Source organism: Embiotoca jacksoni, unplaced genomic scaffold, assembly GCF_022577435.1.
Source record: "Embiotoca jacksoni isolate LCO1_2020_lvr unplaced genomic scaffold, fEmbJac1.0.p SCAF_23, whole genome shotgun sequence".
In the NCBI taxonomy this organism is placed as follows: domain Eukaryota; kingdom Metazoa; phylum Chordata; class Actinopteri; family Embiotocidae; genus Embiotoca; species Embiotoca jacksoni.
Window position 1 is genome coordinate 10,456,804 of NW_027185374.1, and position 24,018 is coordinate 10,480,821.

At 43.7% G+C, this 24,018-nt stretch overlaps 1 protein-coding gene across 7 annotated transcripts in view; it reads right to left on the reverse strand.

Annotated features, from left to right (window-relative positions):
* cdc42bpab (CDC42 binding protein kinase alpha (DMPK-like) b) overlaps positions 1–20,149 on the reverse strand; it is a 77,553-nt gene extending 57,404 nt beyond the window's left edge. For 6 of the 7 annotated variants that reach the window (XM_069158658.1, XM_069158657.1, XM_069158659.1 and 3 more), the window contains exon 1: positions 18,725–20,148. In XM_069158658.1, the coding sequence (XP_069014759.1) occupies positions 18,725–18,902 (178 nt within the window). In that variant the 5' untranslated portion in view covers positions 18,903–20,148. Of the gene's footprint in view, positions 1–18,724 lie in introns of all 7 variants that reach the window. The other variant, XM_069158653.1, reaches the window with a different exon arrangement.
* Between the last annotated feature and the right edge of the window lie 3,869 nt (positions 20,150–24,018).

Below are 24,018 nucleotides of genomic sequence, written 5' to 3' on the forward strand. Positions count from 1 at the left end.
ATTACGGAGCTGCAGGTCGAAGACTGGAAAATACACAATAGTGAGACTGAGGTAGACAATGTGCTCTCCTCAAGAAAAGCAAAACCTCCCAATGTTTTTATTGGTTGCCACGGACACCAATCAACTAGGGGTATGCTTTTTTATAAAGTGCTAAGCAGTGATCATCTATAACATATTAAAAAAGTATTTTTGCGTTGCATGAAGGAACATTTGCTTTCAAATCATAAACAAAGTCTCCCTGCAATTTTCAGTTTCTCTGCTTGACTTGAATAATGCAATAAATCTCATACTTTTGTAATGATCATTCACCTTGAATTGTGCAGCACAAAAGTCACAAATATAAATGTGTTTCAGGTGCATCAGTAGACATCTATACTATGAATATAATATTGGTTTGGGAAAAGACTTATTTGTTGTTAAAAGACATCGTTAAATTAGAGAGATGACAGACACATTTGCTAATGAACGTGGACAATGTTATTGGACTTATTGAACTTTGTTTGCCCCTATGAACCGTTCTGACTGCACAATCCGCTTTAAAAAATAATACGGTGTGCCGTATGTCCCGAGCCCATCTCCATGTTGGAAACAGTTGCATGCTCTGGAGGAAGCCACCAGAGAAACAGACACTGACAGCTGTATGAATCTCCTGCTTTTACTGCCAGCAGAAAAGCTTGCAGCTCCATCCCAGGAACAAATGACTTTATGGCAGCGTCTTAGTGCCTTCACAGGCCAGAGCTCCCACATCAGCCTGAGAGGAAAAACACCACAGGGTGGTTACCGGAGCCAGGGATAGGAATACCGGGCATGTGCTGTGGGAATGTTCACTAACTCAGATGAAACTTTCCAATACTGAGTGTGTAAAAATTCAGCTGGCTACTGCACACACAAAAATTTAGCTGTGCTGCAGTACCATGGCAACTTCTAGCAACACTTCGGAAATTTCAAGATCAGTTAACTTAAAGTCACCAGTCACTTAAACAAAAGTAAGACTTTATTGCCGCTGGTGTTCCAGCACCAACATGTCACAACACTCTGACAGATATTACAGCACAAGTTTCCTATTGCCTTTTCTGGGCTCATCCTCTCGCTGTGATTTTTTTTTTTTTTTTTCCCCTCTGGATGTCGGCAGCCTGTGGAAAATGAGGGGGGTTGTTTCTGTGTTACAGCCCTCTGCGGCTCGACTGGTACAGCCCAGCACTGACATTGCACCATTTAAGGATTTGATTCCCATTGGGGCCACCCATACTATAAATGGATCCACCCAAATGGATAAACGCATCCACTTGTTGTCCATTTATTACGAGCGTTGAGGCAAAAGTTAAGTGGGTGACAACAATGAGGAGATTTAGCTGGACGTGGCACAGACGGAGAGGGAATTCCAGGTTCAAGGTGAAGAAGATAGAGACAGATTAAATGTAAAAAAAAAATGTTTTAAAAGGGGTCTGGAACATCAAAAGAAAAAGGACGTGGGGGAAAAAGATGAACAGAAAGGGTGTGTAAAGGGAGGAGATAAAGAACAGAGAGGGAGGAAAAGAGGAGAATGGGAAGAAGAGCTTGGGAGCAGAAAGGAGGAGCAGTAAAGAGAGTTGGAAAGGAAAGATTAGGGAGGCGTGGAAAGAGAGACGTTTCAGAAAACACCGAGATGTCAGTGACAGTAAAGCTGCACACATGTGAAGGTAAACTATTCAGACTTACACGCACATCCACCACCCCCCACAGAGAAAACAACCAGAGGGCCATTTACTCCACAGAAGATGACCCAGGTCTTTTTTCTAAACGACTCTTTAGACGTGCTCAACTGCGGTCTCCCTGTGGCGATATGTGTCATGATGGAGAAAGTAACCCAAGATCCCTTTCATTCGCTGGAAACCAGCCCGGCGAGGTGTGCTCAAGCCAGGGCCGACAGGAAGGACCCGAAGCTATGGCAAGCACACCGGTGTGAACGCCAGACAGGAAAAAGAGGCCAAAACTACACGTTTTCATGGTGGACGCTTGAGTGGCCGCTGGAAAATTCAGCAATTCAGCAATTTAATTTGTTCTGAAATCTCAGTGTGGCGTACCGATCTGGGACAAATGATGGAACCAAAAACAAAGACAGGCAGGTGGTGCCTGCGGCACTTTTTATAATGAAGCACACTGATGAACGTATGGAGCTTATTCATGTCCTTTTGGTCCTCAGTAAGCTCGACGCTGTGCTTTAACATTGTAGCTACATTACCAAGTCGTATATGCGCTTCAAGCCACCACACTGAAAGACGTTTTGAACCGCAACCTGAAATTTCTGCATTACATCAGTAGTCTTCAATCAGTGTTACTGTATTATAAAACATGCTGGCAGCACCTCAAGCATTACTGCTTGCATCAGAAAGTGACCTGAGCCGAGCTGATGGTCCTCAATGAATGAGATCGACTTGAAGTGTTCCCGACTGATGATTGAAAGAAATCGACATTGATAAAGTTTGAGAGAAAGAAGAAAAAAAAAAAAAGAAAAAAAAAGAAATTCACTTACACAACTTCACAACTTCACTTCTTATCTTCTGATTTTGAACGGATTTACAAAAGCCTAGAATGTATTTTTTCAGTAATATCCTTGAATAATGTTATGCTGACATAGGGCAAAAAACAGAGACATTGCAGCACCTACAAGAATTATCTTAAAGTTAGTTTTCAAACAAGGAAAGTATTTTATATCCAATCACCTACAGCCGGCCTTTTCAATCTACGACCCGCGGGTCAGATACTGCTAATGTATGTATTGGCCTGCATGTAAATGTGTGCCCTTGTCCTGTCCTTGCCCGTGTGCTAATATATCTATTAACATTATGCTGTGAGTGTGAGAGTTAGCTGTAGCCATTAATTCACAAAATATTCTGTTCATTGTGTGTATTCCCGGTTATCTTCCTGTGCGGCCATCTTGCTTTGACATTGAACAGCTCTGACCTCCCGACTACTTCAGCACTAACAAATCAGACCGCCACGCTGCAGCACTTTAACCTCACAAAACTTCTACCAACTGTGTTGGGGGGGGGGGGGGGGGGGGGGGGGACAAAGTAAATTTGTTTACGGTCTCTTCGGTTTCAAAAGATATGCGCCCGCACAGTATTTTGGAAGGAGATTGCTTCTGCTAACCTCACAGCAAAGGTTGTTCTCCATTAACAAACAGCAGAGCACTGCTTTTTTTTGACGACTACATTGACTGTATATAAAAGTGTTCGTAGCTTCCTGTCTTAAAAACAAGGCCGATGCGGAAGTGCCTTAAACTGTAATACCACCGAGTGCCACTAGGGGTCGTCTCCAAAAAGCCTCCGGCTCCATAGACTCCCATTCAACTTCTCTCATGAAATTCAAATTCAATGAATTTTTTTCCATGTGTTACCCCAGTGTTGTTTGCTAAAGTCGCTCCTTCTTATTAGTTTTCTGGCGTATCATCTGAAAATAATCCCATCATTAATTAGGGAATGAGCTTCAAAAAGCCGTGTTTTACGGGCCGTGTCTGTTTGATTGACAGGGCTGTGGTGCAGTCGGGTTACAGCTATCAGTGGGCGGGACGTAGTATCGTCAGGTTTATAATCAGATCAGTCAGATCCACCACTCCCTCCTCCCCCAGCTCGTCCAACTATGGTCACTTCCTGCTCTAAACCGCTCCGAACTAGCAAGATGTTTCAAAACGGGCGTTCACAAACCAATGTGTGACGTCACCGTTGGCTACAGCTTGATATTCCTTCTGTTTGCATTAAAAAAAAAACACTTATGATGATGATGTTGGTCACAAATACTTTTCATCTTTGATTTTATGACCAGCTTCACTGTCAGTTATGTTTCATTTGCAGTTCAGTAGGTAAAGGACGGCAGGAGATGAGTTGGCACACAGTCGACTGCACTAAGAGTCAACACGCAGTATAGTGCCCCCATTTCAAATCTTTCTGAGATACACAGAATGACTGATGGGACAAAATGGTGATGAATTTGTTTTAGTGGGTCATTATATAACCCGAGCTCTTCCTGTTGGTGTATCTACACGCAGCGGTGAGTTTAGAGATAAGCAAACTCCCAAAATATAGTGGAAGTCAGAAAACTTTGTCATGTTACATCACCTAAAAAAAAGAAAACCGTAAACTCCTTGCTAATACCACGACACTGCAGAAAAGTTTTCTCATGCAGGTGGTGTCCGCTCCCGCTACAAAGGAATAATGGGAAGGCTGTGAAGTTAACGGACACTGAAATCTGGAGAAAAACCACAAAATTACCACTTTCTGCTCCCAAAATAAATGGAGGGGACTGAAGTGCTGCACTATATATACACACTTCCCCCTCTGCTGCAGCCACGCACAACAGACACTTTCTAGGCCACAACCAGTCCCCATCACTGCAACAAAAAAAAAGACTAGCTTGGCTACTAATTATAACCTCCAGAAAAAAGGTGTCAGTGCTGGGACTTGCAACCAAAAGCATCCTGAAAATATGCATCTGGCAACAGCTGGGCGTGTTGGGACACGCTACCTGTTCAGAGCAGGAGACTATACAAAAAAATTATTATTTTTTCCCAAGTAAGGATACATTGGTGAGGGCATGAAGCTCATAGGAGATAGGATTAGGGCGGGGCTGGGTCGTCTCCAAGTTGTTATCATAGGGAGACCAACCATGATTATATCACAAACAGAAGAAGAGGATGCTCTGGCTCCAACAAAGTTTCCTCTTCCCCACAGAAATGCTGGTTGTAAAATAAAGTAACTTTCTGAACCAACAAGGAAGGCTGGTATATATTCATAAACTGGCACCAAATACCTATCACTTTAATTCATTCAGTTCGCTGGCCAATCAATTAAAAGATCCATTCAAGAGTTAACGAGGGGTTGGGAGACTCTTATCCTTTCAGGGCTTATCCGTGAGGTCAGGCCCAACGCGGTAAGCTGCGAGAAGAAACAGCGGCCGGGCAATGGCAGGCAGACACCTAGATAACAGTTACGAGGCTAATGACCTCACTGATAAGTAGATTGAGTCAGCGTGGGAGGCTGCAGGGGGGGGGGGGACTTGTTTAGATGAGGACGCCGAGGTGATCGCAGACACAGACTCTCTCAACAGGCTGATAAACCGCCGGCTGCACTTTGTCCGTTTCCCAAAGCAGCATGTTGGGAGGTAAATGCAGAATAACACGCCTTCACCACCGTCACCAAAACACACCGAGCTGCTCAGCTCGTGAGTCACGTCACCTGCACAACTTGTGACAAGACTCATTTATTGCTGGATGGATTCATTGCAGAGCATTGATGGAGAGAGAAAGCCACTCACCATGAAGACAAAGTAGAGGAAAAAGAGGAAATCACAGCTGGGAAAATGAAGATTTACCTAAAATATAGCCTAATGGTGGTATATTCTTCACACAGAAATCGATTCTATTGTATTAACAAAACAAACTTGTGTAAATAAAACCACTTCGGACATTACAAACAAGGAAAGAAGCATCTCCATCAAGGGCCGTCTGGGCGTGATGTTGGACGTTTCCTCAGTTGGAGTCGCCCTGTGGGCCAAACAACTCCTGTCACATGTCTATTAATGTCAAAATACTGGCAATGAGCAGTGCATCAGTCGTTGTCCGTCAGTTGATTTATTCCAGCGCGGTTTGCCTTGAAAGCTGGCAAGACACTGCGGCAGTTCAATGTTTGATGTGTTAACTCGCACTTTGCCGAATTTGCAGCCTCTCTGCTCACAGCGTCTGCGTCAATCAGCCGGCTGCGATGTGGAGATCACGCCGAGCCGAAATAACAAACCCTGCAGCTTTTGACCGGTGACGGGTCCAATAACGTTTTTCAAATGAGATGGATTCAGTGTTGACAAAAAGACAGAAAGACCGTGTTATTCTGTGCAATGATTAAGCCTAAATTGCACTAGTGGCCTTAATATATATATATATATATATATATATATATATATATATATATATATATATAATTCTAAATAAATAAATAAATATGTATTTTAAAGACTGTTTGTTTTTTCTCTTGTGTTTTATGTTTAATATTTGTATTCATTATGCACCAAAGAGGAGCAGCACTCCTAATTTAATTGTATGCAGAGCTTGCAATAACAATAAAGGCTTTCGGATTCTGATTTTGATTCTTACTGGTTAATAACTCAGAAAATGCTGAATTTGAGTGCCTTAGCTGTTAGAGGAAGAATTATAGCCTCTTAGGCACTTTTGAATGTTTTAATTTTTTTGACAACAAATGGTGGAAAAAAAAGTTTTGCTTTTTTTATTCTTTTCCCTGAAAACATACATTCTTGGACATCTAGCTTTAGCCTTAATTTGTTCATACAATATCATGTATATACGAGCATTCAATCAACTTGTGTCATTTTTAGCAATCAAAACCAGGAAGTGCCGTGTGAAACCAAAGACGCATTGTTTCCAAAAAGCTTGAAAGGCATAGCAACAGTCGCGATGGGAGTGGGGCTTCGTCTACATGATGTCATCTGCTAAATTCACACTTAATTGTACAACAACATTAACATCACTGCATCGATAACTGCCTTTCCTTTTGTGTTTTGCTGCTCACGTTAATAAGAGCCCCCAGCTAAGCCATGTTTTGACCTTGGTAATATCTTAATGAATGATAATAAATGGTAAAGCCTCATTTACAGTATTTCCGGACGGAAGCAGATTTGCACAAATAACGCAAACTGAAAACAGATGGAAACCTAACAAAGCAATTTAGACTCCGTATTGAGCTGCACGGGCCGAAGCTTGGAGGGCATTTGGAAAGTAATTGTTACCTAGCATCAGTAAATTAAGTGTTTTCAAGATAAAACTGCATCAAAACCTAATTATATTTAACCCTTGGACCAGTATCACAGATAGAGCTATGAACCAGTTGTACAGTTTGTGAATGAAAGATAATGAGGCTCTCAGTAAGGAGGGAAGGGGAGCATGAGTGTGTGTGTCAGTGAGGGATGGAGCTCTGCGTTAGTGATGGTGACATGTGATTTAAATGGCATACATTTCCTCTTTTTTTTCACAAAATAAAAATGTTATGCAAGAATTTCTACAAAAGAATGAGGTCATACCAAACTGATTTCTAACCAAAACCACTTCCATCTGACTACTATAAAATATTAGTAATCAATAAACAGGAAGGCAAAAAAAAAGTAATGAAGTATCTATAGCACTTATTGGTCTTGTTTCAAATGCCTTTGGGGGGAAATAAATTGGATTTCAGGGTGATGAAATTTACTCATCAGTAGCATGCCAAATTGTTGTGTCTGTGTCATGACCTTCAGCAAAGGGAGGAAACAGTGTGAGGCAGCTCTCTATATATAGAGGTGAACAACATAGACGACTCAGTGCAAAACAATTGAGATGACAATCAGAGCGACCACAGGATTTCCACCAGAGGCTTCTCAGGAGAGACACAGGAAAGGGACGGCGGAGGGCGGCGGGGTGCGGCTTCGTCAAACCACATATAAAAACTCACTGAAACATACGGAGCAGTTTTTAAAACATCCACTGGCAGTTGCACACAAACGAGTCTTGAGCACTCGGTCTTTCAGTTACCAGTCACAAACGGGCTCTCGCACACTTAAACCCACAATCCACAAAACCCCGTTCAAAACAGAACCGCTAAATCACTGTGAACGTAACGACGCCGAGCAGGAAACATGCTCATGAGCTTGCATAGAGGATCCTTTTTTTTTTTTTTTTTTTTTTTTTAAATCGCCGACAATCCACCGGGACAACACAGTGATTCAGACGGTCGGATCAGTTGCACGTGAGGCGCAGCGGTGTGAATGACCGGCATTCAGGTGGAAGATGGACGCGCGGCGCTGACAAACTGCTCTCACATCCGACATGATCCGAGTCATGCGTCTCCACTATAAAGACAGAGAGGTCAGAACAGCGAGTACACGAGCACAAGCGGCCATAAAGCAATGTAGACATATAGACAGGCCTAAAAATAGGTCGGGTCATCGTCGAATTTGCCACCGCACCGCAAGCCAAGGTCGAAGCTCCGTCGGTGTCAGCTGCAGCAAACAGCACCGAGGCAGAGGAACAAAGAGTCTGACGGATAAACAAAATGACTTTCGGCCGATATCTTCTTCCGCAAGTCCAAGCCAACTCTGCGGGCTCCCCTAATATATTTCAACTATTTCAATTTGTCCTCATCTCTCGCTCTCTTATGCGCTTTGGCTAATTTCTCACAACTGCCCTCTCATTATCTATTTAGGACGATTGAGCAGAAATGCCACATAATGCAAGATTGAATGCAAATGTGTGCAGAGTTGACTGACTGAGCACGCAGGCTGGTTTTATTCAGTGAGAATCTGTTGGGAAATCAGAATCGCATCTGAATTGTACACGATTCCAGCCAGACCCTTGAAAGGTGAAGCCAAAACACATCTGTCTTTCTAAAAGCACGTACGTAATCTCTCCCCCCCCCCCCCCGACTGTCACTACGTCATTAAGAGGTGTGTGGAAACAGCAGACGGGGTCCACCCTTCGTGATAGTGGCAGCTGAAGTAACACTTGGCTGTTGTTCTCCCCGTCACTTTAAAGCAACATCATTTCAACACATGCCATCACACAGAACGTGTGCCGAGCCGTTGGAGCATCTAATCGCTCATCGGCGCGACCACTGAGTGAAATGTTTGGGTGGGAGAGCGTTAATGTGTGGGAGAGACGGCAAGGCGGGCGAGAGGCCCTGAAAAGAAAACTTTGGTTTTCCTCTGAGTTCGTCAGTGTTTGTGTTACAGCTGTTGGCTAAACTGTCATTTTTCGGACTAAACTGCAGCACGTGCACTTCTTCTGCTGCTTTTGACAGTTTCCAAACAGCTTCTGGTGCATTGTGACCACTTTCTGGGGTTTAAAGTAGAGGCGATCACAATTTGCATGCACCCCAGAAATCAAAAGACAGATGCATTTAGATGATGTGGTTGCATATTTGTAAAAAATAAAAGCTTCTTAAATTGTATTTGGACGGTTGTTGGACACTACATTAAACTCGTACATTTAAAAACACATTTACCTGAAAACATGAGGGTCCGAGTAGTTTAACCTGCGTTGAATCTTACAAAAACAAACATTAATATTAACTGATGTTCATGAAAAATTCGTCCGGTCTCTGGTCTGATATAAAAGCTGCATCTTTGCCACAGTACCGATACAAACTGGGGACTAACTTTGCCCTTGTCCACATGTTCAAAGGAGTCTGTGTGTAACCTGTTCTAACAGTCTTGCTAAAGCAGCTAATTTAGCCACTGAAGTGTGCAGTCCTTATTTAGCCCAAACAAATTCAAAGGGCAAATACCAATCCTTTCCATTCGACATGACGCTCCCTTTACAAATGTGACAGCACGAGATAGAAGATCAAAGCCTGTGCGTGTGGATGCAGCACAAGTGCTTTATTAGGGATGCAGCTCAGCTCCGCGCTGTCGGGACGCTGTCGGCTGGACGGACGACGCTGCCCGATCGACTCGGCCGCTGCTCATGTGCCTCTTCTGCACACAAAGTAGACGCACGCAAAAAAACAAAACACCAACGAGACAAGTATGTACGCATATCTGCGCGATGCAGCGGTACACAGTGGTACAAACCCGGCACAGACACACAGGCCAAGCCAGCCTGCTCTATCACTAGGCAAAGCTGGGATGCAGCAGTCTGGGAGGGAGCGGGGGGGGGGGGTTGCAGAGGAGCTGAGAGGAGAGGCAGGGAGGGGAAGGGGGAGGACAGGAGGACAGAGCAAACAGAGGAAATAAAGGAGGCCAGGAGACAAATGAGAGGCGAGGACGAGAGAGAGCGAGGAAGTCAAGGCAAAGAGAACGAGATGAGGCTATAAGAGGTGTGCAGGATTCAAGTGCGTAAGAGCAATAAAGACTGAGTGGAAGGATGGAGATGCCATCGACTGCAACAATGAGAGCAAGAGCAGCACCGGGAGCTGAGGGAGGGAGGAAAAGGAGGGAGGGAGGGAGAGCGAATGGTGGCGCTAGCGGACAAAGAGCACGGACCTGGCCTCATCTAAACAGCTGCTGTTCTCCCCAATGTTGCACCTCAGCTCCAAATTCCACAGGCAGCCCGGCAGTGAGGGGCTGGGGCCTGAGTCAGCGCTTTTTACATAGAGCTGAGCCCTCTGCTCAAAGCAGCCAGGGAGATGCGCTGGCTACAGCACGTGCAGAGGGACATAAAGCAGCCGGAGGTTTGGAGCTCCGCCTGACTTTTGTTTTAGGCAGCGAGGAAGGAAAAGAGGAGAAACAGTTAAGGGAAGAAGAAACAAACATGGACGCTCTCTGAGAAAAAAAAAAAAAAAAAAAGGAATATTATTTCACAGGTTTAAAGCGGCGTCGTTTGACAGCATCAATTCAGCACAACCTTCAGATACCTAAACCTTAAACTGTGTGTTTTTGTGGACAAATCCAACTAACATATGAGGCGCTTTCCAGCGTAGAACAACTGCATCGCAACACAATTTTCCTAAGAAATGATGCAGCAGCGGTGATGCAGTATTATTACATAAAAATGAACAAGGCAGCAAGTGATACATCTCAGAGAGTCGAGGCTTCATAGCAGAGGCACAGCTGTTGCAGTAAGCGAAGAACAACATCCCTATTAATAAAATAGACGAGAAGCGTTGAACTTGGATGACTGACTGGCCGGAGTGAACGTCTCAGTCGAATGTCAACGGGGCAGCCGAAGCGAACGGGACGCTACATTCAGACACAACAACACAACTGGATCAACAGAACAACGTCGGCAACCATAAGAACTACAAAAGAAAAACCTCACAATAAAAAAATAAATGAAACAAACATCATTTCCTGGCTAAGATGCCCATCCTGTAGAAGCCTAAAGCAGAGACAGGCAATTTGGATTTCTTGGCATCTCTCCACACTAACAGATGGGACTTTGTGCCAAATTGTCTGGTTCTTTCTCTGTATGTCAGAGAAACATCCTGTGATTGAGAGGAGTGAGGAGGAGGAAAAAGGGGAAACTGGAGGAGGAGAAACCAAAGGAAGATCAAATGCTACAATCTGCTTCCATGTTATTTGTTGAACTTGTGCCCCTCGTGAGGCTCCTAAGGTTAGAAGAGCAGCTATTAGGTTTTAACCTGAGGGCCCAGAGGCGGTGGAGGGTCAGCCATCACCTCCATCACCTCCATGTTAATAGATTTAGGGGAGTAAAAAAACACTGCACTGAACCTACATTATGTCATTAAATTCAAAGATTTTTGCCCCATTGAGAAGTCTGTCTTCGACCCTCCTCTTTGTGGGATGTGTATGACTAACAACTTCCATCTTATTTCGAAATACTGCACAACATAACAGTGTGTACACAGTTTGAAGGAGAAACTGTACGGGAGCCAAACTGTGCAAATGGCTACAGCCTAAAAGTCTTAATCCTGACATTTTACACCAGTTAAAGATAAAGTTTTCTGAAGATTTAAAATGCTCCACATCTTTAAGCCTCTTTTTACATAATAAGAAGAATGAAATACACAACTGGAGAGAACGTAAGTACAGCGAACAACATGAGCAGTTTAAGTAGGATGCAAAAGAATGTATCGTCATGGATACATCTGTGATACAATAGACATAAAGATCAAGAAAATAGAGTTTCAGAGGAATGTCCCTTTAATCTGCCGTCGCACTTGGATTCTATATGGTTTCATGAAGAAAGTGAGAAATATGTGTTCCCGATGTTTCTCAGCGAGGCCAGTGTGGACACACGCACTCTCCCTCGCTGACACACACTCTCCCAGTTCAGTGAGTATGGGAATAGACGAAACTATGCAAGCGAGCGCCCTCGCCAGCTGGCTGTGGGACCGTTTGAGCTGAACGGGGAGGAGGGGCTGAGCAGTTTTCCCAAATTCATCCTTTGACAACATGAAAAAAAAATATTGTGAGAAAACAATGTCACTCTGTTTGTGGCGCTGATGAGTGTTGTCGCTGGTGTGGACTTTGCTGGCAAGTTTGTTAATTGCTCCTCTGTGCTGAAGAGTCGTTACGGGGAGGGCAGACCAGCATAGTTGCATCAGTGTGTACAGAACGACACATTTACAAATCATTAAAAGAGCTAAAAGCAGCAGCAAAGCCTCTTGTCATTTCTGAGAAATCCAACTCATGTCACCAGCATGCCAGCAGTTTGATATCTGGAGAAAAAACTTGAACAGAAGCACTGGATGAGGTTGTAATAATATGGGTACTTTGCACTAATTATGAGTCTTTATGATTCCCAACAAGCTGGAAATTGTGACATATCTTGCGCTTCTGGTCCATCCAACAGAGCTGGACTTATTTTCAGACGCTGCAGCAGGAAAAGAAACATTATAACGAGCCAAAAGCAGCCGACTGAGCAGCTTCATTTTCATTTGGTCTGCAAACAGTGGCTGAAATGATGGACGGACAGCCGAGCGCAGAGGTCAGCCAAAGCCAGCTAACAGGCACTGCAGGGGGGGAGGGGGAGGAGGAGGTAGGAACAGTAGAGAATAAAGGACGGAGATGGGAGGATGAGGAGAAGTGAAGGTGAAGAGAAGAAGGGGGAGGATGAGAGGCCATTTGCAGTCAGATCCCGAGGGTCCTGAGAGGCCGGCTAATGACCTGTGCTGCAGTGTGTCCTCTGGGAGACGGAGAGAGGAAGCCAAACCTTCCCCTGCCACTTTCTGATGACACATCACAATTAGCAGCAGGCAGTTCTCTGTCGACAAAGCTCCCAGACAGATTGATTAAGTGTTTTTAAAGGCCATCGGTGAATATCCTGATCCTGAAAAATGCCACGAACAATTTCACATGTCCCCTTGGTAAAGGTCTACGTCGTCCTCCGCGTGGACTCCAGCATCTCTTCCATCACAGATGAAGTGGGAACACTTGGTGAACTGGAGAATCTCCCCCATTCATCTAACACACCTCAGACTAGCAACTCCATCAGACCTTCAACGTTATAAAAAAATTAATTCTGAATTCTTTCATTGCAAACGAAGATAGCAGACTAAAATTCAGCGATTCATCAAATCTCAGCAGGATGTTATGAATAACATCAAAACTAAAATGACAACCAAAAAGTTGCATTCAATTAAGCTCTCTGTCAGGTTGTCTACTTCAAAAACATCTGTCTTGATAACCGGTGACATCAGTTCCTCTCAGTTTGCTGTCACCTGAATTAAAGGGAGAGTTCAACATTTTGGGAAATCCCCGCAATCGCTGTAGTCTTTGCCGATGACATGAGAAGATCGATACCACTCTCACGCTTGTACGGCAAACACAAAGTCAGCAGGCAGTTTGCTTCGCTTGGCATAAAGACTAGAACAAACAAGTTTTTAAATACACAATGTGACTTTACTTTCTTTTTTTTTTTTTTTTTACCTCGACCTTAGGACAGAGCCAGAATAGCCGTTTTTCCCCTTTTCTATTTTTTGCACTATGCTAAGCTAACCAGCTGCAGCTGATGATAGCTTTACGATATTTGTGCAGACATGACAGCGGTATCAATCACTTTTAGCAACAGAGCACATGAGCCAAAAGTGGGCAATAAATGCTTTCTTGGTCTCTGGTAAATGAATGAGTCTCTCTCTCTCTTCTTCTGGCATGTTTGTTTGGAATGCTGCAGAATTAATTCAGACTACTGAGTAAATGAAATGTGGAGGGGGAAAAAGAGCCTAATAAAGTCTGAGTGGCTGCTGAACTTCTCCCTTTGGGACACTAAAATCTGGTGTGAAGTAGAGGACACTGGGAAAGGAGAGGATACATGGGCCCCTCTGCCATGTCTGATTGGTTGCGGGTCCCGACAATAAAAAAAAAACAAAAAAACGATTTTTGTGCGTTTGTCTGTGAAAACGACAGAAAGTCTCAAAGAGCCGATGAGCGTCAAAATGAGCAAAACGCATCGAGCATCTGCTGCACGTGTTCTAATGTGAGAAGGAAATCCACCCGAAGGAAATAAACAGTGTGACCTTGTGTCTTCCCAACAACACCAACATGTTGGACATGAGTGAGCCACATGAGTACACAATGACACAATGCGATACAGCTGTCCCGCTTCCTCCTATGACATCATGTACCCGTTGGGTCCAAACGAGCTCTCCTTGCGGTTGCTTCCTGTTCTCTGCTCCAGACGCTCGGAGAGGAAACGGCTGAACGGACAGAAGGATGTTCTGATAGAAGTCGGCTCACGCGGGATTTTAATGTCTGATCCCAATGTTGATTTACAGGACTTTAATATACAGATTATGGATTCGTCTGCAGACTTGTGTTTTCACAGCCTTGCTTACATTTGATTTTCGATTGAGAAATCGTAACCACGTCAACCACTTCAGCTACTTCACTTCTTCCAATAATCTAACAGACACAATAAAATACTGCTTCACAGTCAATTATCCTCTGACTTTATTATCCAAGTGCATTTTATTTATTTTAACTCATTTCTTTTCTATATTTTTAATTGTTCCTTTATATCTGTTTTTATGTGAAACACTGCATGGAATTATTTTGCTGTGAAGCACTTTGAGCTGCATTTCTTATATGAAAGGTTCTATACAAATAAAGTTTATTATTATAATTAAGTGCGTTTCCTGCCTGGTCTATCTGCCACTGAACCGAGCACCCTGCTGCAAAACCGGCGAAGCAGCTCGCGATCACCTAGATTAAACCCAACACATGTTTATGACTGGTGTTGAATGGTGGTATGGACCAAGTATATGAAGCCAGAGGCTTAAAGTCTTACGCCCAGCGCTGTTTGTTTTTGGTGGGATGGATTGGCTTCTGAACCGAATTGAAAACCATGTGACACAAGAATTCTCTTTTGGACTCGACACAACTTAGTGGCAGCTCTTTTGGTCTGTTCAATACCGGGAAACGAAGGAGGGGAAGTCCAGCCTGAGCACTGAGAGATAGCCTAGACCGGGGGAAAAAAAAAAAAAAAATCACAATAATAAGAGTGCGTGTGTCTTTACTGTGAGTAGTGTGTGAGGCGTGCTGCCAATGAAAGCCTTGCAGGGTGGAGCTGCAGCTGAACAGCTGGCCACTGCGGGCTAACACCGAGTCGGGGACTGAGAAAAGGTCAAGCAGCCTCCCCCATGTTTGCCAACTGTGGCCTGGCATGGCTGCCAGCTCTCATTCAGCTGCCCAGCGCTGCGTTTCACAACACCGGGAGGGAGATCAGGATTTAACAAAAAAAGCAGGTGACTCGAAGACTTTACATCCTAATAAACATGAAATTGACAGTGAGATTGTAATCAGTTTAACTTTAACACAGAAAACTCTACGGTTGTGTTTTTACACAAACTCTCGTGAAACGGAAAGAAGTCAAATCAAACATTTGTATTATTCATTTCCTGACTGATTGTTTGATGGAAAAGGGAGTTGGTGTAGTTCATACACCCACTCCTCAACCGTCATGTTAATAACTCTGTGACGCTTCCAGACTATCTTTGTTTTTAAATAGAAGTAGCTGATAATGCAGAAATATGTAAATCAGTTCAATTTAACACCATTTAATTTAAAATTCCTGCTGAAATTAGCAATGGGGAGGATGATTGGCTGCCTCAGATTAAATTTCACGAGCTCGGTTTAAGAGAACAAACACCAGCTCAGGCCTGAGCCGGTGAAATCAGTCGACTCTGTAAACGCTGCGGTGTGTGTGAGGAGTCGGGATACAGCGGACTTTCCCGTGTTCGTTTCCCCTGCGGCTGCAGGTCACGAAGGGGTCTCCATTTCAGCTGAAATGAGGTCACCAAACAAGAAGAAAAGCAAACCCAACACAAATGTTTGTCTTCTTCCGCGGCTCACGTACGTTCTCGGGGAGGAAAAAGGAGAACGCCGCTGCACCTTCGTCCCGACTGCGCCGCCGTAGCGGAAAAGGTACGCGGCCGCCGCGACGCGTGTTCGTACCTCCGCGGGGCTCCGGAAGGCAGATCACTCACAAGTTACAGAGCTCTTAGGTTTCACGGGGCCCATCTTGAACCATTTTGTCCATGCGGAGGATTAAAGCGTGTTTTGAGTACGTGTTAAGAATATCTCCCCGAGCCGATCTGTTTCTCGCACGCTACAATCAGTCGCTAACGCAGCTTTAATGGGACTGCAGCGCTCCTTCAGTTAACACTTAGCTAGCTCGTGTCCAAATAGTGGAAAAGAAAAAAAAAAACGTGTTGCATGTGTAACGGGTGTGCTTTTTTTTTTTCCTTTGACCCCGTAGCTGGGTGTTCCGCCAAGAAAAAAAAAGGAAAACATGGGAGCGGTGAAGCTCCGAAAAACTTTGGAGGACAAGACGAGACTTGACCTCAATTCTGCCATATTTTGGTTGACAGCTCCGCCGCAGAGGTGCGGTCTGCGTTATCACCACGCCAAGTCATTCCACGCTCTCCCACGAGATGGAAATCTGTTCTCCGATACTGTCTGTCACCTCTTCTATCACCGAATTACTCAAAGCACACAAATGTATTTTCCTCCAACATGTGGCTCCATCACAGTATGAACCAACCACTTCATTCACCGGTTCAGCCCCGCCGTAATAAAAGACCCCCTGCGGGTCTCTGCTGTTAACGGTTGTCTTCTTGGTGCTGTGCTGCTCTATTCACTGAGTAATTCTTAAAAGACATCAAATTAACAGAGAGCAAGTTGACTTTCACTCATTGAGGATGTCTAATGTCATCGTGCTGCCACATTTGACTTTTTATATGGACAGACTGTTAAAAGAATAAACGACTACCGACATAAAGTGCTTCTGAGCTATAAACCCTCTGCCTTTATATGTGGGCTGAAGGAAAACACTTGTTTTTTTTTACATAATGACAAGAGCAGTTGAAACTACAGGAACACGACACAACTGATATCAGCAAAGTCTCCCAAAGGGGATCATCAATAATCAGGGATCACTGATGATCTATTAATTTTGTTTAAGCAGCCTCTGCACCTCTGTTACATACACTGGTACTAATTGTAGCAGCCAGGAGGATTTGATATCAATCCCTCAGGAGCAGAGCACAATAACAAGCACCAACATGGGACCTGGAGTCGGTTATGACAGCTTTGACACATCTGCATGTTGTGTGTTGTGTCTGGCTGAGCTCAGTCAAAAGAGTTTCTCGAGTCAACACAGGGAAATGTCAGGATGAAGTCAGCACTTGGCATCCAAAGCGCTTCTCTTTAAAGGCTTGGGCACGCTGGCACTGTCGCAGGGCCAGAAACACAAAGCAGAGCAGCTGAGAACAAGTGAAAACTGTGTATCCTGAAGGAAACTATTTATGGAGCGAATAAACAGTCAGGTGAAGCTTTTAGCTTTTCGATGGGGAGAAAAGGACCTCTTTATCCCCACACACACACACGCGCACGCGCACACACACACACACACACACACACACACACACACACACACACACACACACACACACACAAAATCACCAAATCCAGCCACTTCCAGCCAGCATGGCTCCATTTTTAGCACCGAATAGTAGGTTGTCCAGATGGTGGCTGGTGGAGTAGACCAACATAGCACCAGCATTTCACTGCCATCCTGTCTGTCTTTGACACCACCTCTCAATAATGCGCCCAGCTGCTGCCTGCTTTGTAGTTTAAATGGTTTCAGAAATAAAGTCGGACAAAAGGGTGCCAGCAAATATACCAAACAGCACTTTTCCTTCCCACTACACCTTTGTTTCTTATTGCCTCTTGTATTATTGATACGTCTTGATCCACGCCTGTGAGGGCAACAATTTGCTCGCTGCTCTGCTGCACTCCGTTCAGGGCTTTAAAAGACATGCAGGCCAGCCAGGCATGCTCCGGCAGCGAGCTGGGCCTCCGCGCGAGATAAAAAAGGTGAGTTGTTCACATTCCTGCTTCATGCACAAACCAAACCCCTGTGTCTCACACACACACACACACACACACACACACACTTCAGCACACATCATTGCGTTGTTTGTGTGTGTGTGTGTGTGGTCCTCCTGCCTCCTGTGTTGTTTTTTTTGCTTCAGTGGGGAAAGTTACAAAACTGCAAACTCTGAACCCAAAACTTCTCCTCTCATTATAAACTAATCAAACCCTGAGTTAAACATGTGTGCAACTCGTTGCTGCAGCAACAAAACACCCTTTCAGTTCGATGCCTATCTGATATGAACTTCGAAGAAGATTATCAACACCCAGCTTTCACCTACACACCCATACAAAAGCAAACAAGCTGACATGCAAAGCGGTTGAGAAAACTAAACCGAACTGGAGAAGGTTGGTGCGATGACAGAGACTCATCTACTTATGTAAGAGTGCATTTCCATGTGAATAAACGGTGGCCTGGAGGAGAGGACATCTTTATGAGATCTTTCCTGGATTCATATCAAAACTCTGAGTGAGCCTGCTTAAGATCTTTAATATCAGTCTGTGTATTCGGTTACTACTTGTCAACTTAGCACAGTGTGTTTTACAACATGTCTCTCTCTTTTTGGTAAGACACCACGTCTTCTGTTTTAAGGTGTGTTCTTGTAAGCCCAGCAAGCTGCCGTGCATCATTCTTTTCCAAAAGCCTATAAAACATTTAATTGCACGAGAATAAAGTGGGCTTGCTTTTAGTTTCAGGGAGGGTTAGTGTGAGGGGAGAGCAGGCCAACTGAGCCCCACTACTACTATAAAAGGAATGTGATGGGGAAGGGAGGGCCACTGGCTGCACCACCACCACCAACATGATCATCTTACCAAAAACACAAGGAATGCACAGGCCAAAACAAGAGGCAATAAAGAAAACCAGCCTACTCACCCCAGTCCAAAAACTCCAGGATGTTCTTCTCTCTCCTGAGCGGGGAGTTGTTGCACTCGTCATAGAGGCAGACCAGGATGTCCAGCAGCGTCTCCACACTCAGGCACTGGCCGTTGGAGTGGACCGGCCCGTCCAGGATCAGCTTCTCCAGCTTCTTCAAACGCACCTCTCCCGACATGTTTACTCCGCAGGCTGCTCGGCTTTTGAAGTAATGATGATGGAGGGGTTAAGGAGGAGGAAAATGAGCACCTCGGCCTGTTGGTTAGCGCAGAGGGGCCTGGAAAGAAGAAGTTCTCTCACCTTGTCTCTAAAAAAAAAAATATATATATATATATATATATAAAAAAGGATAATCGAACTTAGTGTGGAGGGCAGGCCGGGGCTAATTTTGGGTTAAAAGCGACCTTTTCATGATCTCCCTCTCAAGATGCAACATCCAGGAGGTGGGAGAGACGTGCAGCACTTCCCCATTATTATTATTATTATTATTATTATTATTATTATTATTATTATTGTTTTTAATAATACCTATCCCCACAGGGCACATAAGAATAGAAGTCAGCTAGTCACAATCACAGAGCCCGGCTGCCCCGGGCCGGCTGATTTGGATAAAAATCGCAACGTTAAGCAGGCAGTTTTCAGGGTCTTCTCTGTGCGGGGAAGGAGAAAATAACCGAGTCGGTGCCGTTCAACAGACCTCCCGGAGTTGTTGCTGTGGCAGATATTTGGGATTCTCCATTCCGAAAAATGCAAGGCAGATCTGCAATGCTACAAAGCCCCAGCGCCCCTCCTCTGCTCCAGGAATGGAAGGGCGACACAGGCTTAGTTAGCAGCCTGCTAGCTGTTAGCTTTGTAGCCAAGCCGGGGAGCTAACGTTACTTTTCTCCGATCCTAAACGCCATCGCTGCTCCCTTTCTTCCCAGGAGTTGACATGTAATATGGACAGTTTTAATCAAGCCTAAACGAATTCGTCCCCTTCCGAGAGTTTTTTTTTTTTTCTTCTTCTTCTTCTTCTTCTTCTTCACCCAACTGGCAAATTATCCTCTTGTTTCCCCCAGCTCACTGCTCAGATATGTTCTTTAAATCCCATTCTTCGTCCACAAATGTCTCTTCAGGTTCTTCACGGGTCAAAAAGACGAATAGTTCATGAGTTTCAACAACAGCCCCGTTAGTTAGCCGTGAAAAAAAAAACTGCGGCTCCTTTTTTTTTTTTTTTTTTTTTTTTTTGAAGGTTACAAGAGGAGCTCCTTTCACGTCAACAGGAAAGCTGTACTCTGCTCTTGCTTATTCCAAATACGGGACACAGCCTAAATTCCCCCCTCTGTCCTTTCCTCTGCGCTGCCTCCTGCCTCCCCCGCCGGTCGCTCGCTTTCTTGCCGTCTTTGCGCCGTCAAGCTACCAGCAGCAGCTTGTCACCGGAGACTCTCCGCGGAGGAGACGGCCGAGTAGACACCTCGGCGCGCAACGCCGCGTTGAATTGTGGGAAGTAAGGCTGTAAACTATGAATGAGTTACAAATGGGCTCTTAGCTCGTGACCCCGCGTGTGCACATTGAAAACGCACCTCGTGAACTCCTAGAAACCACCTAACCTCTTTATCTAATCATTGAAAAAAAAAAAAAAAAAAGCCTTAAGTGTGACGTGATTCGTTTTGAATCCGTCGTAACTCTGTCGAATATTCGCTCTTTTCCAACTTCCGCGCATGCGTGCGGCGCTGAAACCTTAAACCCGCCATCATTGCCGAGCTGTCCGTCGATTGCTTCACAGCCAGCAGCCTATCTTCTTGTGTTGCAGCATCTCTGGTCGCTGCTGCAGGCAAAATCCCAGATCATCATCATGGCGCCCGTCACAGCATCTGCTGTGCGGAGGGATGGAGGGGGGGGTTGGGGGGGGGGGGGGCTGTCAATATTGTGAATGGAAACTGCGGGCTGTCTCAGTCTGCTGGTGGCGTGGTGCGGAGAGGACATCTTCTTCTTTAACAATGAAATAACAATGACTGCTGTCCCTTTAACTGGCTACAAAACACCAAGTTTATGGAGATATATACCTACGCAGTCATGTGCTGTACGTCAATGCCAGCTGTCCTGGGACCTCATAGCTGTTGCATTGAGCCTCATTCACACAACAGTCAGACAATGTCATCGTCTGCCTGTCTGTTGCATTTATGAAAATGGAAAAATGTACAAATTCTGACTATGTATAGACGTTCATGAAAGTTATGTATTCATAATTGAACAGTTTTGTAGATCTGCAGTTTGGCAAGCAGCCTATATATGTGTGTGGTCTCAACAGGCATTTGACGGTGGCTTATGTATCCAAAAATGACATTGGTATTTGGAAATAATTAAAACATCATGACACTTGTTATACTTTGAAGTGCTTCAGCCATCCCTCAGCTGATTCCAAGGTCACAGCGTCAAGGTGTCGTGTTTGTCAAAGATCCTCCACTTTTCGGTCATGGGTTAGCGAGACTTAATGCGCAGAGCAAACTATCCAAGCTAAACATGATTGTACTGCTGGTGAGAGGTGGATTTTCTGACATGAATGTGTCCTTAAATGAGAAATGAATCTGCATCTATTCAGCGTGTGAGTCCCACAGGCTGATTTCAGTTAATCAATTCATCTGCAAGTGATTACCTCATGAATGAAAGCAGCAAAGGTCAGGGGTGGAAGAAGTACCCAGATCCTTTGGTGACAACACACTGTAAGTACTGCATTGCAAGGAAAAGTCCTGCATTCAAAACTTTATTTGAAACAAAGTATTACAAGGAAAATGTTCTATAAGCTATAAATAGTAAAAGTACATACTGCAGTAAAATGTCCCCTGTCAGTGTATATTGTATGAGATCAATATATGTTTGTAGTGTCGTTGTCCTGTAAGAAACACGCATCTCTAAAACATCAGCTTTACATGGGCTCAGAAAAACAGTTCTGTTTCCAGCTTTGTAACATTTTCCAGCGCATCCGAGATGCTTTTTAAAATAGTTGAATTATCTTAACACATAGGGAACATTTCATCTTTCAGCTTATCAGAAAAAGTTACGTTGTTTTCACTGGACAGGAAAGGTCCGGAGGTTTGTAATCTTAAAGTTAACCAAAGCTGTCAGTCACATGTAGTGGAGTTTTGGAATATTTGCCTCTGAGATTAAGTCAAGTAGAAGAGCATAAAACTAAGATACTCAAGTCGAGTAACTCAAATATCTACTTGAGTAAATGTACCCGAGAGATAAAAACACTATAGTTTCACCTCAATATGTGACAGTATCGCTCTCTATGATCATCCAGCAGACATATTAACACCGATGTGGGCTGTTTATGCGGTTCAGAGTGCAGTACTCTGAACTTATCACATGTTTGAGAATGCGCTATCCTTTTGAAGCACTGCTTATCACCGCTCAAAGTACATCTATCAATGATTAACGGCTACACAACAGCTGAATGTAGGGAGAGGTCCGGGGTGCGGAGGGGGGGGGGGGGGGGGGGGAGCGAGAGACTTTCAAAACACCAACAAAGAAGGATGAATTCAGCACAATACACAACGTGAACATGTCAAAAGAACTAGATTTTGATGCTGATGAAGATAATTTGTATTATAAACGATTATTATTATGACTTGACTGTCCAGCAGCAGTTTATAGACTCTGCAGTGTTTAACAGCGCCGAGATGACTGATTCTGTTGGTCTGGAAGTACATGTGTAAAAGCACCTGAGAAACCGTCTTTGTTGCACCACATTTATGACTGCAGAACCAGGTCACCTTATCAAAGACAAAATCATATCTTATCGATTCTACCGTGCAGTGCAATTTTAGTTCATCCATGTGAATGCATTGGTTTTTGTATTTATTTGGGTGTTTCCTTTCACCTGACATCCATGGTCTTTGAATATATTTGAGATGCCCTCTTTGTTTCTTGATTGAGTTTTAAATGTTAATGTCTTCAACAGTCAGCTGTCTGCAGTTATTTATCACGCTGGGTGGGTTGAATAATTACCCAACTTTCATCACAGAGACAAACATCTGCCTATTAATTTATGATCTATACAAGTCTTAACCCTTTTTAAAGTGAAAACATTTTGATCTGATGAGGACCTGACTGAAGTTGAACTGCTTTTATGATACATTAAATCAACCTGTGATTAGAAGTTAGTGTGAAGGCGCTACTCCTTTCAACAAATATGAAAAGCAGAGGAATCACTGATCCTATGATGTCATACAGTGAGTAATGGTAGAAACTAAAAACAGCTGCAGTGATTTTTACTGGAATATCAGCAACATTTGCAGCTTTGATTGACACCTGAAAGGCCTGCAATGAAACAAAACTCATCAGAATTGAACATCTCAAAACGGTCTGTGCACCCAATATTACAAAAGTAGCCTACTGACAGTGAAAATATATTATTGTTTATTGATGTCTTTTAAATGCAGTCTTTTACATAAGATGAGAAACACAGTAGAACAACAATATAACGACACAGAATAAAATGACAAAGAAAATACCAAAGGAAAAGCACAGAATTAGAGTTATAATGCAGTTGCTGCTACTACTACTTTAACTACTACTAATATTAATAATAAAAAGTAATACTACTACTACTAGTACTACTACTATTTACAATAATCATCCTCTCAATAATCATGATAATAATACTAAGGAAAAAATATGAACAGATAAAAGACAGAAACATAAGATGTTGACCCAAATTACTAAATCTATGTGAATCCCAATAGAGCCAATAGAGGTATTGCTCCCTTGGTGACGTCATCAATTCAAGTCTCGTTGTTTTCCTGTTTGGGCAGATAGTTTTCTATTTAAAGTCCTAAATATCATTAAATATAACAGTGCACAATGCTGATGTCAGGGTGTAAGTTCCCTTTAAAGCCTCCACCTCCTCGTGCAGCGCTACCACAGCGCCCTCTGGTGTACAAAAGGCCTCTCCCCTGCTCCATGGATCTGTTCGCATGTTACTGCAGCTATCTTCTACTTTATTTCTCGGCTGCTTTTAGACTTTCTCCCATTTCAGTTATGTTCAGGCTGCACAATGTTTTTTTTTTTTTGTGTGTGTTTCTTTTACTTTGCAGCCATATAAATGATCCTTTAACAGAGAAAATAAAATCCACTATGTCATTCTTGGATTTCATTGGATTTTGTTCTTTATTGGTATCCTGCACGCTAAAGGTCTGAACTGTGTCGGTCAATTAAAAGTTAATGAACATATTTATTGTCAGCACTAACTAATCATGTCTGATCCTATTTGGTTCCGTCTACTCTTGGATTGCAGCCCATTTGTCTGCGCT